This window comes from Entelurus aequoreus, linkage group LG24 (genome assembly GCF_033978785.1).
Source record: "Entelurus aequoreus isolate RoL-2023_Sb linkage group LG24, RoL_Eaeq_v1.1, whole genome shotgun sequence".
NCBI classification, from domain to species: Eukaryota; Metazoa; Chordata; class Actinopteri; order Syngnathiformes; family Syngnathidae; genus Entelurus; species Entelurus aequoreus.
The window spans coordinates 38955761-38970253 of record NC_084754.1 but is presented as its reverse complement, the minus strand read 5'-3'; the positions used below and the strand labels follow the sequence as shown (position 1 = coordinate 38970253).

Here is a 14493-nt window from a genome sequence, read left to right as displayed (position 1 = left end):
CATGCGGCTCTTTGACCACTCTGATGCGGCTCAGCTGCATACTTGCCGACCCCCCCGATTTTCCCAGGAGACTTATGGATCTCAGTGTCTCTCATAGATAACTCCCAGGGAAAATATAATCCTATTTTCACTCTAATAACTAGATTAGGGGCGTGCCCTAATTGCACTGCAGTAATTGTCCTCTATGGCATTTACACACAGCGTGTCAGCCCGGCCACATGTTGTATGTAGCTTTTACTTGCACACGTAGGAGACAGCAAAGCATACTTAGTCATCAGCCACACAGCTTACACTGACGGTAGCCGTACCGTATAAAACAACTTTAACACTGTTACGTTACAAATATGCGCCACACTTTGAACCCACACCAAAAAAGAATGAAAAACAAATTTCTGGAGAACATCCCACCGTAACACAACATAAACACAACACAACCAATACCCAGAATCCCATGCAGCCCTAATTCTTCCGGTCTAGATTATACACCCCCTCTACCACCAACCCCCCCCCCCCCCCCCCCTCTCCGTGCGTCGGTTGAGCGGAAGAGTTAGTGCTGCATGGGATTCTGGGTATTTCTTGTGTTGTGTTAATGTTGTGTTACAGTGCAGATGTTCTCCAGAAATGTGTTTGTCATTCTTTTTTGGTGTGGGTTCAAAGTGTGGCGCATATTTGTAACGTAACAGTGTTAAAGTTGTTTTATACGGTACAGCTACCGTCAGTGTAAGATGTGTGGCTGCTGACCTAGTACGCCTTGCTGTCACTTACGTGAGCAAGCTGAAGCTGCATTCTACATGTGGTCGAGCAGGCACACAGCTTGGGCAGACTGTAGAGGGCGCCAAAAGCGGAGCCATCATGCTCTGATATTCTGGAGTCTCCTGGAAAGGGAGAGGGTTGGCAAGTATGACGCTATCAAGCGGCATTCATTCAAAACTCGCGGGCCGCACTGACATCAAATTTCCATATTAAAGTGCGTGCCGGTGCGTGTGTGTGAGACCCCTGGTTAACATAGCACAAAGCAATTTAAGCTTTGTATGCGGTGTTTTTCATTTTGATTTTAAAAAAAATGTTTGTGGCTCCCATTATTTTCTTTAATTTGTGAAACTTGCCAAAATGGCTCTTTGAGTGGTAAAGGTTGCTGACCCCTGTTATAGGTGAACTGAACTGATATTGTTCCGTGTTGATTTGCTAGGGTAAATAAGTTTTCAAAACATGCACTTTTGCTTTAGGTAATAATGCATTTTTAGCAAACAATTGTGTCACTGAAGTTGGGCAACTGCTTGACTTCTTCTTTTTGTTCATTTTCAGGTTCTACATAGAAAGTATATCATACTTGAAGGACAATGCCACTATTGAGCTGTTTTTTCTCAACGCAAAGTCCATCATCTACAAGGTAAACCAGCTCAATTCTTGCAGTTGATCTGACAAATAATGTCCAGGTTTCATTCCAAAGTGTGTTTTTCCCTCCGGACTCCTGCTTAAGAAGAAGTTAAGTGGGGGGTATTTGATTACACTGGAGTCATCAGGGTTTTGAGAGGAGGCGGCCACTTCATTATATTCTATTTGGCTGACTGGCAAAAAAATCAAAACAAGGCCAGCAGAGAATATGAATCAATTGCATCAGCTGTTACCCACCATATGATTTATTTGAGCAATCAAGAAATTATTTGTACCATTTATGGCCATCTGCTCTTTTGTGGCACAATAAATGCTGCTTTTTGGAAGAACTGAGTGAGAAGCAGTTAGTGGTGGCGTCCAGAAGGGGGCACATGTGATCCAAAATATTGACTCCCTTCCATATGATAATATTGTTTGAGAAATAATGAGAACGTTCTCTTATACTTGACAGTTTGTTTCTGTTTAATCCCCCCCTGAACATCTTTTGGAGACTATATCATCCTATTATATTGTTCATATCCCCAGTGAGACGGACCCTTTTTAGAAACATCACTACCACACATACACGTTCATTTGTGATATACAGACCCAAACCTTATGTTTTGCAGTGTTTGAATGGGGGTACACGGTGGGTGGTACACTTGGGGTCTGTCTAGTGTTTCATCCCGGCTGTCTGATCCCACCAAAGCAATTAAAAGGTGGATTGTAAAGAGAACATTCCTGGCATTCTTGATCCACTATTCACTTCTCGACCACCCATCCACATTTATACACACTGAATTGTGTAAAACCACAGGAAACAATTAACTGCATGAACAATACATATTCATATCAAAAATAAGTTATTAATAAACAATCTTTAGAGATTTCGTGTCTTCCCTGCCGCTAAATCCCCTCCCCCAAGCCGCTCCCTAATCTTCAAGCTCCATCCACATCCCACACGAGAGGTCATGAAATCAGAGACAGCTAAACAGAGGAGCGCTTGTAGGCAGATGAAAAGAATTACCAACCAGTCTCGGGGCAACACATGAACATCAGACAACATTTCCACGGTCCATGCCCCATGTTGGCACAGTGTCTGATTTCCCCAACACGGTCCTTCACGTCCCACTCATGTCTCTCTTTTCCTCTCGTAGGAGCTCATTGAAGTGGACAGCGAAGTTGTCTTTGAGCTGGCGTCCTATATTCTCCAAGTAAGATGAAGTGCTCTCACCCTCCCCACGCACACTTGATCCAAGGAAACAGTCATCCTCCATAAAGTAGCCACAAGTGTTTGATGCTAATTGACGAGGATCAAACCCCTTATTATGTAATGCGCTCATCTGACTGTCAGTGATCGTGTGAAGATGCTTCCAAGTTTAAATACTAAACTGTCTTTGTTGGCTGCCATTTAAATTCCTGGCTGCCCACAGCTTCTTCTAATGTAACCCAGCAGCAGAAGCAGCTGGGTGACGCTTTTAGTTCACATAATCACCACATAGTATGTGTGTATGCCTGCCCGTATGCAGGTGCAAAGGTACATATCAGGTATGGCCTTCCCTTTAAAGCTTTCAGAGATGACCGTTTCATGTTTCTCTGTGATTGCAGTATAGAATTCTAGAGTTCACATTCGACAAGGAAATGTTGTATTGTGCTTGCTTGGTTGCCACACATTCATAGAGCTGCTTTGTTTCCACAGGAGGCTAAGGGTGATTTCACCAGGTAAGATAACTTCCTGATTTATGATGTCCTATTAGGGTTGGGCGATATGGCCTTTTATTAATATCTCAATATTTTTAGGCCATGTCACGATACACGATATATATCTGGATATTTTGCCTTAGCCTTGAATGAACACTTGATGCATATAATCACAGCAGTATGATGATTCTATGTGTCTACATTAAAACATTCTTCTTCATACTTCATTAATATATGCTTATTTTAAACTTTCATGCAGAGAGGGAAATCACAACTAAGTCAATTGACCAAAACTGTATTTATTAAACAGTTATTAAGCAGTGGCACAAACATTCATGTCATTTCCAAAACAGAAAGTGCAAAATTGTCAGAGACATTTTAAAACAAGCTATGCGTGCACTTTTGTGCATGATGTCACTAAGATGACTTATCAAAACAACACTAAATTAAAGTGCACTTTTTGTACAGAACCCACTACAATAGTTTAAAACAAATAAAGTGCACTTTTGTGCATGACGTCACACAAGATATTTCAATAAGTGTCAAATAAAAATGAGCTGCATAATAGGAAATCAAATAGTGTATGTCCTTCCCTATGTGGTAGGTTCCTGCGGACGTTATCTCCTTCTGTTGTTGACTATTTTTATCATACGGTGTTGATCTGGAAATAGTTGCTTCGGCATTTTGTTGGTGTGGCACCGAACGGAGATGTTGACATGCAGAGTTTCAAGCACTCCTTATTCTCTAGCGGGTGACTTTTCAAATGATACTACATTAGCAGTGGTGCTACTTTTTGTAGCAACGCTTTTGCCACATAATTGTTCAACATCTTCCCGCTTGAAGCCAAACCACCGCCAGACGATGGACCCGTGCTGTTTTTCTTGGGAATTAATTATTCCTTCATTTGTTACCAGATTCGCACCTTCTTTCTCTCGTATTACCACCCGCACCACACCGTTAACATCACAGCTAACGTTACTATGTTGCTACCTCTCTGCCCCACGGGAGCGTGTGACGTTGCACACGTGACGTATGTAAGAAGGTGCGCTTGTTTTAAGTCTCTGTGAGAAGGAGAGACAACAGAGAGTGGGAAACGCATGTAGTGTAATACCCGCAGCTAAAACATATTAAATGAAGATGAATGTAGGTCCCACACAGTCAATCTAGAAAGGGGAACTGTGTTGTTTTCCATGATGCCTAACACTTAGTTCTTCCATCACATATCTGTGATGTGTGACATATTGCTAGCCTCTACCTCGAACCTTATTTCCTCCAGCTAAAAATCCTGACACACTCGGGGCGGAATGTAACGAACTCGAGTGACATTCCTTTCACCCTCCTCCCTACTTTTTTCCTTGCCCTCTCCGTCATACACACCCTAAAAGCCCTGCAGAGCCCCCCCTTAAAGCCATATGTGACTTTTCCCAGTAACTCTACCCTACGAACCGTTTACTCTTTCAATTAATGGTACGGTATGTTATGTGTGATGTGTTTCAGACAATGATTGACAACTTACATTAAAGAACATCAAGTGGTTACAGTTGCACAATTCGACATGTCTAAAAAGGAGCAGGAAGAAGCAGAGTTTATCTAATCCTACATCTTCATATGTGTTACTGATAATTCCCTCATGTCATATCTTTTACATGTTGACAATATTTTGTTTGCTTACACTTTGTCATTTAAAAGAAACAAAATCAATTTAAGAAAAAAGAAGATTTGTAAAGTATGGATAAATATAGAAATGTAATAAAAAAAACGAATTGTTAATTAACAGGCAACAAAAGAGAATACCAATGTTTTATCTCTTGAAACATTGCACTAGAATAAAAGGATGATTTAAAAAATATTTAGTCAAATATATCAGATAACATTGGTGCAAACGTGCTCGACTATGACCTTGAAAATGTGCACGGTATGAAGCATTTAGAACAGGGGTCTCAAACTCAATTTACCTGGGGGCCACTGGATGCAGAAACTGGGTGAGGCTGGGCCGCAAGAAAAGATTTCTTAAAAAAAATCTAACATGCACTTTTTAATGAATTCACCTCCTTTGAATGGCTTTCCCGCCCTAGCAACCATCTCACTCACCATGTAGCTAGCTTTGACTGCTGCATCGCTCTTTTCGCTTGCTTTCTTGACGAAATCTTGTTGCCTCAGTAGACTGGTTTTAAAATTTGCAACCCGGTTCACTCCCCTAGTATTTTGCATACTCCTCAGCATGTCTAGTTGTATAATGACGTTTCAAATTGTATTCCTTGTGCACCGCAACTTTCTCTGTATCAACTACAGAAAAGAGCTATAAGGATTATTCATAAAGTAGATTACTTAAAACACACTAACATATTATTTATTAATTCTGGTTTATTGAAACTACAGGAGCTAGTAAAGTTACAGACATTATGTGTCATGTTTAAGGCTAAAAGTAAAACATTACCAGCAAATTTACAAAAAATGTTTGTCATCACTTCTGAGAATGAAGAGCATAGAAGAAAAGGTCATTTCAATTCTTGACGAAATCTTGTTGCCTCAGTAGACTGGTTTTAAAATTTGCAACCCGGTTCACTCCCCTAGTATTTTGCATACTCCTCAGCATGTCTAGTTGTATAATGACGTTTCAAATTGTATTCCTTGTGCAACGCAACTTTCTCTGTATCAACTACAGAAAAGAGCTATAAGGATTATTCATAAAGTAGATTACTTAAAACACACTAACATATTATTTATTAATTCGGGTTTATTGAAACTACAGGAGCTAGTAAAGTTACAGACATTATGTGTCATGTTTAAGGCTAAAAGTAAAACATTACCAGCAAATTTACAAAAAATGTTTGTCATCACTTCTGAGAATGAAGAGCATAGAAGAAAAGGTCATTTCAAACATCAGTATTCAAGGACAACTTTAAAACAAATGTGTATATCAGTGGTGGGGGTTAAACTATGGAATTCTCTTTACAAGAGATAAAAGATTGTAAAAATATATTCCAATTGAAAAAATATATAAGGACAGAACAATGAGATCATATGGACAGCCATAACTGTTTACATTTTGCTTTATATTTATTATTTTACTTATTTTTTGCCTAGTTTTGTATTTGTTTTGTATCATCCTGTGAGGTGTATACTACTTATTTTGTTTTTTTTGTTCTTTTTGTACATCATGAAGTTTTGCACTTCTTGTGTTTTTTTGTTTGTTTTCGTTATATTTGGATGTAATTGTTTGTTTATATGATATCATTAAGTAAGACTACGTACTATGTTGAAGGGGGCAGAAAAATATAAGATTTTTCTTCATCCTGCTCCTTCTCAGGCATTGGTGTGTAAATGTATAATTTAAAAATTGAGGTATAATTGTCTATCGATCAAAGATGCACATCAATGAAGGAGATAAATAAAAATGAAATGAAATGAAATAAGACACGTCGGGGTGCCCCTGTGAAAGAAATATTGCATCAAAAATCGTCTCTGTCTGGAGCCAACGGGAGGAGGGTGGGGGGTGGAGTTTACAGTTACGGTAGCACAATTAGCCCCGAACGGGTTAACATCACCACGTCTGTATCAGCGCTGGGGTCCAGTGCACCACACTTTTGTATTGTCGCTCGCTCCTTCGGCGGAGTGCTCGTCTTCCCCGCCCGGACTGTTTACAACGGGGGCGGGAGCGAGCAGGCGGGCGAGGGAGGGAGGCAGGGAGGGAGGAAGGAAGAGCGTGTGTCATAGAAAAGCGGCAAAATGTTTCTCTGCTTGCATTACGCAAGTGACATCAATGCATACTTGCCAACCTTGAGACCTCCGAATTCGGGAGATGGGGGGGGTTGAGTTGGGCGGGGTTAGGGGTAGCGGGGGTGTTTTTGTAGCCCGGAAGAGTTAGGGCTGCAAAGGATTCTGGGTATTTGTTCTGTTGTGTTTATGTTGTGTTTAGGTGCGGATGTTCTCCCGAAATGTGTTTGTCATTCTTGTTTGGTGTGGGTTCACAGTGTGGCGCATATTTGTAACAGTGTTAAAATATAAATAAAATAAAATATGACCACCCTCAGTGTGAAATGTATGGCTGTTCCTCAAGTATGTCTTGCAATAACCTGCGTGTGTCTCTAGAAGCCTCATACAACATGTGTCTGGGCTGGCACGCTGTTAGTATGGAGAAAAAGATGATGCGGTGACAGATTCTAGAGGACACTGATGACAGTGCCATCACGGCACGCCCTCGATATTGTCGAGAGCCTCATACCACAACGTGATTGGTAGATTTCTTCAGCTCCGCACACAACGCTGTCAAGCGCCATTCATTTAAAACTCGCGGGCCGCACTAACATTAAACTTTCATATTAAGGTGGGGGCCGCAAAATAACGTCTCCCGGGCCACAATTGGCCCGCGGGCCGCGTGTTTGAGACCCCTGATTTAGAAGGTGATAAAATAGTCATGTCCCAGCTCTTCGTTAGCCATCAACAGTTCACACATTATAGAACAGCCGTGCAGACTGTTGCTGGGAGCTCTTTAAGCTCTTGAACGGCCGTGTTCCAAGGGCTTCCCCCAATCCTCTGGGGCTTGGCAGACAGACTCCTGGATTAGATCGAGGTTTCATGACCTCTTGCCAACGGCGGTCTGAAAGTGCCGTCTCGGACCAAGTTTCTTTGGCTCCCTTTGTCTTCCGTGTCTGCTCCTTTTCCTTTTTAATCTATGTAAAATACGCTTTATTATTTCTTTGTTACTTGATTCTTCCTCGTCTCCAACTGCCTGCATGTTGAACTCTTCAGTCTCCATAACAAAGAGCTGTCATTCGAACTTGATTTAAAGCAGTGCTTCCAAATGTAACATATTTACTTAAAAGCTCTTTGAACCATCCTGTAGATCTAACATTGATGTCGTTCAACCTAACCGAGCCCTGTTCCTTCCTAGTAATGATGCAACCAGGTCTGACCTGAAAAAGCTGCCTGCTCTGCCCACCCAGGCCCTAAAGGAGCACCCATCCCTTGCCTACTGGTGAGTGACCAACCACATATCTTCATGGCCCTCTTCTGTCACCTACCTAATCATACCTTCCTCTCTCCCAGTGAGGAGCGGGTCATAGAACACTACAAGAAGCTCAGTGGGCAGTCCAGAGGGCAGGCCATTGTAAAGTGAGCCTTGACGTGTCTCCATCACTTTGGACGATTACGGCATTCTGTGAAAGTCTCACACGTGTTGTCTGTCTCCTCCTCACAGCTATATGAGCATTGTCGAGTCCCTGCCCACATATGGAGTACATTACTACGCTGTAAAGGTACAATTTTACTACCCTTCCTTCTTTTTCCCCCCACTTTTCACCACATATGTTGTTTTTCATGCTGGATTTGCAAGTAGGCAGTTTGGGTCTTTGGGAGACAAAGATTTTGGCTGGCATTATTTCTGGTGATGTCAACCCCTCCACATGCTCACATGTGATGTTTTATATTGTATGTATGTATTTTGTTGTAGGATAAGCAGGGGATCCCTTGGTGGCTGGGCCTGAGCTATAAAGGCATTTTTCAGTATGACCATCAGGACAGAGTCAAGCCCAGGAAGGTGAGATGTCTCTCAAAGCCACAGCTTTAAAAAGTGTGCAACATTAATCATCTTTTATTTCATATAGTGGTAACCAATAACAAAACACAAACGTAACCAATTTAGCACTGTTTACACTTAACCTTTATCACAAAACACACTAAACAAACCGCCTCTTTACTCTCATCCAGTAGCAAAGATGTGTAAGTTTTCAAATGTACTGTAACCATCATAATATCAACACAATACATATTCATAATCTGTGGTGGGCTCTCCTATTTCTGGGGCTGAGGTTGCTGAGGTAGTTAAAAAGCTCCTCGGTGGCAAGGCCCCGGGGGTGGATGAGATCCGCCCGGAGTTCCTTAAGGCTCTGCATGCTGTGGGGCTGTCTTGGTTGACAAGACTCTGCAGCATCGTGTGGACATCGGGGGCGGTACCTCTGGATTGGCAGACCGGGGTGGTGGTTCCTCTCTTTAAGAAGGGGAACCGGAGGGTGTGTTCCAACTATCGTGGGATCACACTCCTCAGCCTTCCTGGTAAGGTCTATTCAGGTGTACTGGAGAGGAGGCTATGTCGGACACATTTCCAGTGAGGGTAGGACTCCGCCAAGGCTGCCCTTTGTCACCGATTCTGTTAATAATTTTTATGGACAGATTTTCTAGATGCAGTCAGGGCGTTGAGGGGATCCGGTTTGGATTAGGTCTCTGCTTTTTGCAGATGATGTGGTCCTGATAGCTTCATCTGGCCAGGATCTTCAGCTCTCACTGGATCGGTTCGCAGCTGAGTATGAAGCGCCTGGGATGAGAATCAGCACCTCCAAGTCTGAGTCCATGGTCCTCGCCCGGAAAAGGGTGGAGTGCCATCTCCGGGTTGGGGAGGAGACCCTGCCCCAAGTGGAGGAGTTCAAGTACATCGGAGTGAGGGAAGAGTGGATCGTGAGATCGACAGGCGGATCGGTGCGGCGTCTTCAGTAATGCGGATGCTGTATCAATCCGTTGTGGTGAAGAAGGAGCTGAGCCGGAAGGCAAAGCTCTCAATTTACCGGTCGATCTACGTTCCCATCCTCACCTAAGGTCATGAGCTTTGGGTTATGACCGAAAGGACAAGATCACGGGTACAAGCGGCCGAAATGAGTTTCCTCCGGCGGGTGGCGGAGCTCTCCCTTAGAGATAGGGTGAGAAGCTCTGCCATCCGGGAGGAGCTCAGAGTAAAGCCGCTGCTCCTCCACATCGAGAGGAGCCAGATGAGGTGGTTCGGGCATCTGGTCAGGATGCCACCCGAACACCTCCCTAGAGAGGTGTTTAGGGCACGTCCGACCGGTAGGAGGCCACGGGGAAGACCCAGGACACGTTGGGAAGACTATGTCTCCCGGCTGGCCTGGGAACGCCTTGAGATCCCTCGGGAAGAGCTGGACGAAGTGGCTGGGGAGAGGGAAGTCTGGCCTTTCCTGCTTAGGCTGCTGCCCCCGCGACCCGACCTCGGATAAGCGGAAGAAGATGGATTGATGGATGGATACATATTCATACTATATATATATTTAGTTTGGATGTCTTTGCAAATAGGAAATGGGGTCATTTTATTGTGTAGTACCCTCCCTTGACTCAATAGTCACCATTCTGTTTTTATCCCAATGGTGACTAAGACCATTGTGTTGGAGAAGAACTCTGACAAATGCTAGTGTCTGGAGATGTTTAGCATCCGGCACACTTATTTCTTCATTCACCTTTGGCTCCTGGTTGTTTATGGGGCCCTGATCACTGACGCTCTGCCTCCTCTGACAGGGTGTTAATAGGTTTAACAGCATTTTTGCGTACTGAACGGCCACCAACACACTCTTAAGACCCATGAACATGTATATACTTCCACAGGAACAGGACTGAGCTAAGAACTTGCCATCCTGACGAATACATCCTGTCTACTGCTGCTTTCCTGTTTGCTGCATAGTCTAACAGTAGTCATCAAGGCATGCTATTATTACTGTGAAAAGCTAAGTCGGGCTGAAGCTGTAGTTTTAAGAGGTTAAAATTGGGTTGAAGTTAATTGTAGGTTCAAATGAAAGTAGATGATTTGAAACACTTAATGTTGTTTGGCTTCTTCCATATCACATATTAGAGGTTGGCAGAATGAATAAAGACAGTTTGTAGCTTTTTCTTGAAGAAAAAGTCAACAGGAAACTGGAAGGAGATGGGCTTTCAGCCAGCAAGGGAGAGCAGAAGCAGTATAGAGCATTCCTACATTGGTGACTTATCAAGCATTACAGTTACCATAGCAACAGCCAGTATGAGCTGCTGGTCGGTTAAAGCTCAGCGCTGACCTGCACATTACCCCTTTCTTCCCACACAACAATTTTCCCATAGGAAATCATGTTACAGTCGACCCTTGCCACATCAAGCTTCAAATATTGCAGCTTCACCACATTGCATATTTTTTAAAGTATATTTTATAATTGTTTGGGTCCTAAATTAAGCAATGCCTAGCATAAACATGGCTAAATAAACTAAAAATATCAATATCACAGTAGTATTGGTCACTATGGGAGACCAAACCATTCAGCGTGCTGTTCAGTATCGTGGCTACTGATTGGCTCAGCCTCAGACAGCATTACTATATTGGATTAAAATAATCTCGAGGTGCCTTAAGGCTATTATTTCATGTCTGGAGGGCTCTCATAATGTTGAAAAACTTATTAAGGTTTTTTATGCTCTAGCTATGAAAATATTTGATTTATAATTATTGATTTGCCTTTTTTATATTATCATTATTATTATAATATAAAATTCAATTAAATATTCAGAAATAATACATTGAGTTGAATGATTAATACAATTATAATTATGGAATAATAATTAAAATATAATCTGCGGAAATTCATTTATCGCGGTCATGTCCGGAAACAATTAACAGCAGTAACAAGAGACGGCTATAATTCAAAATATCAGTTCCAGGGTCAAACTGTTGCCATCATAAACTTATTATTCATTGTACAGGCAATATTTTAAGTATCATTTTGGTAAATTCACTGTCATACAAGTATAAAAACAACGTTTACTTAAGTTAATGTAAAACTGTCATGACTTGATTCTGGGGGTTTGCTTCTCCGGAAGGCAAAGGAAAATTGGCGCGGGCAAGGCGTGAATTTAAATACATTATTTATTTTTTTAACACTAATAAACTACAAAAAAAAAGGAAGCAAACAAAAGGCGCGCACAAAGGCGGAAATACAAACTGGACTATGAAACAAAAGACATGCACGTGGGCACAAAAACTATGAACAATAAAACAAAAACCCTAACTGTGGCATAAATGAACAAAACTTACTTGGTAAAGAACTGTGACACGACATGAAGCAGAGTGATGAAATAGTGTGAGGACGCCAGGACGAACAACAGAAACAGACAGATTTAAATAGTGACGTGATCAGTGAAAACAGGTGCGTGACTCGAAACGTGAAACAGGTGCGTGACAAGACAGGTGAAAACTAATGGGTGACCATGGAAACCAAACCAAACAAGGAAGTGCAACCAGGAACTAAAAAGAGTCCAAAAAACAAACACATGGCCAAAACAAAAACATGAACAGACATGACGCATGACCAAAACAAAAACATGAACAGACATGACAAAAACATCTTTATAAGTTCCGATTTCAACTGTTATCTTTTAATCAGAATCATTTGAATGTAAAATAAATAAAACATTTTAATTGAAAAAACAAACTTGTAGAAACGTATTCACCAGTAACAGCCCAGGCACCCTCAGCATGCAAGTTTCATTGTACTCTGAAGACCTTGACTCATACAACCGTAGCCAACATCCCACATTGACTAAATTACGCTGAACAAATTTTGTATTTAGGCTGAGAAAAGAAGCTGTGTGGGTGTCAAGTGTTCTTTTGCTCTGAAATATTCTCTAGTAGAGGAAGCGGTTTCCCATTAGCCGGTCCCACACCAATAAACACAGATTCGCCCTGACATCACTTGTTTGCTACTTCTCTCAAAAGGCTGATTTAGTTATACGTATACGAGATATTTTGGGCCCAATTTACTGTCTTTTCCCACAGTTAGACTAAAGTGTGTTTTAAATTATCATTAATAAGGTACTAAGGGACTGTAGTTGTGCTGTGTAATAGGCTCATGGTGGGTTTAATTACTTTAATTTTATGGTTGTTATTTGGGGATGTTAAACTACTTCACTGCCTTAGTTTACCACAGACCACACGTAATACACACGGCACAAAAGATTCCGATGCATCATGGGGGTGTTCCGACACATTAATTCGGACAGGTCTGTTGAGGGACTGACATAAGGATTACACAGCGTATGATTTCATTTTTCTGCGGAACATCTAGAGTACCCACCCACTCGCTTGAGCCGCCCACATAACAGCCGGTTCTTATAATTTTTTTCCAGATATGTCATCCCTCCAAAATGGCACAGTCCCATACAAACAACAGCAAGAGTAAATGGGCTTTGCCTTGATAAATATGGTTTACACGCCCAAACCCCCTTGCCGCCCCTCACCACATGGAGTCCAGTTCTAGAAAGGAAAATACTCCGCCCTGCTGCAGCCCTGGCTATTTAAAAACTATTCTTTTTGTAATCTCCATTAGACTGAAGAAAAGAGCTCTATCAGATCTGACCTTTTCAGCTCCAACAATATTGTGTCACACACGTGGTTTTACGTTCAGGATACGAGCATAATGAATAATTACCGGTCACAGCCACTGCATGTACGCCTTTGTTCCATTATGTGTGCATTTCAGTGTGTAGGGTTAAAGGATTTATAGCATGCGTGTGCACAACTCCCAGTCTTCAAAGACGGAGCTTGGCTAACTTTTTAAGAACGCATCTGTCAGCACAAACTGCAAACATCTCGTGCCTGAACACAATTATAAATGTCTCTTATCTCCATAACTATTTACAGAACACACACACACACACACACACACACACACAGTCCCTCACTATCGTCCCAGCTGCTATATTTAGCACCATGCTACATTAGCGCTTCACACTCCATTGAGAGTGCTCGCCGCAGCACACTTTCCTTGTCTGAGACGTCCACACTCATGCGTAGTACACTAACATTACTCATGCGTAGTACACTAACATTACGCATGCGTAGTACACTAACATTACTCATGCGTAGTACACTAACATTACTCATGCGTAGTACACTAACATTACTCATGCGTAGTACACTAACATTACTCATGTATAGTACACTAACGTTACTTGTGCATAGTACACATAGATTACTTGTGCGTAGTATACTTACATTACTGATGCATAGTACACAGATTACTCGTGCATAGTACACTAACATTACTCATAAGTAGTACACAGAGATTACTTGTGCGTAGTACACTAACATTACTCATGCATAGTACGCTATTACTCGTGCATAGTACACTAACATTACTCATGCATAGTACACTAACATTACTCGTGCATAGTACACAGATTACTCGTGCATAGTACACTAACATTACTCATGAGTAGTACACAAAGATTACTTGTGCGTAGTACACTAACATTACACATGCATAGTACACTATTACTCCTGCATAGTACACTAACATTACGTGTGCATAGTACACTAACATTACTTGTGCGTAGTACACTAACATTAGTCATGCATAGTACACTAACATTACTGGTGCATAGTACACTAACATTACTGGTGCATAGTACACTAACATTACTCGTGGATAGTACACTAACATTACTGGTGCATAGTACATTAACATTACTCATGTGTAGTACACTAACATTAGTCATGCATAGTACACTAACATTACTGGTGCATAGTACAAATACATTAAACTGTGTTTATGTCAATCCTATCACCATGTACCCCTCCTCCTTGTCCCATTTCCTATCTGTCCATTGTTCACCCGG

At 41.8% G+C, this 14493-nt stretch overlaps 1 protein-coding gene across 7 annotated transcripts in view; it reads left to right on the top strand.

The window, feature by feature from the left end:
• frmd4a (FERM domain containing 4A) overlaps positions 1 to 14493 on the top strand; it is a 241121-nt gene that overhangs the window by 190011 nt on the left and 36617 nt on the right. For all 7 annotated transcript variants that reach the window (XM_062035312.1, XM_062035310.1, XM_062035311.1 and 4 more), the window contains exons 5-11: positions 1306 to 1390; positions 2532 to 2588; positions 3074 to 3096; positions 7970 to 8053; positions 8125 to 8190; positions 8276 to 8333; positions 8528 to 8614. In XM_062035312.1, coding sequence (XP_061891296.1) covers positions 1306 to 1390; positions 2532 to 2588; positions 3074 to 3096; positions 7970 to 8053; positions 8125 to 8190; positions 8276 to 8333; positions 8528 to 8614 — 460 coding nt within the window. The remainder of the gene's footprint in view (positions 1 to 1305; positions 1391 to 2531; positions 2589 to 3073; positions 3097 to 7969; positions 8054 to 8124; positions 8191 to 8275; positions 8334 to 8527; positions 8615 to 14493) is intronic.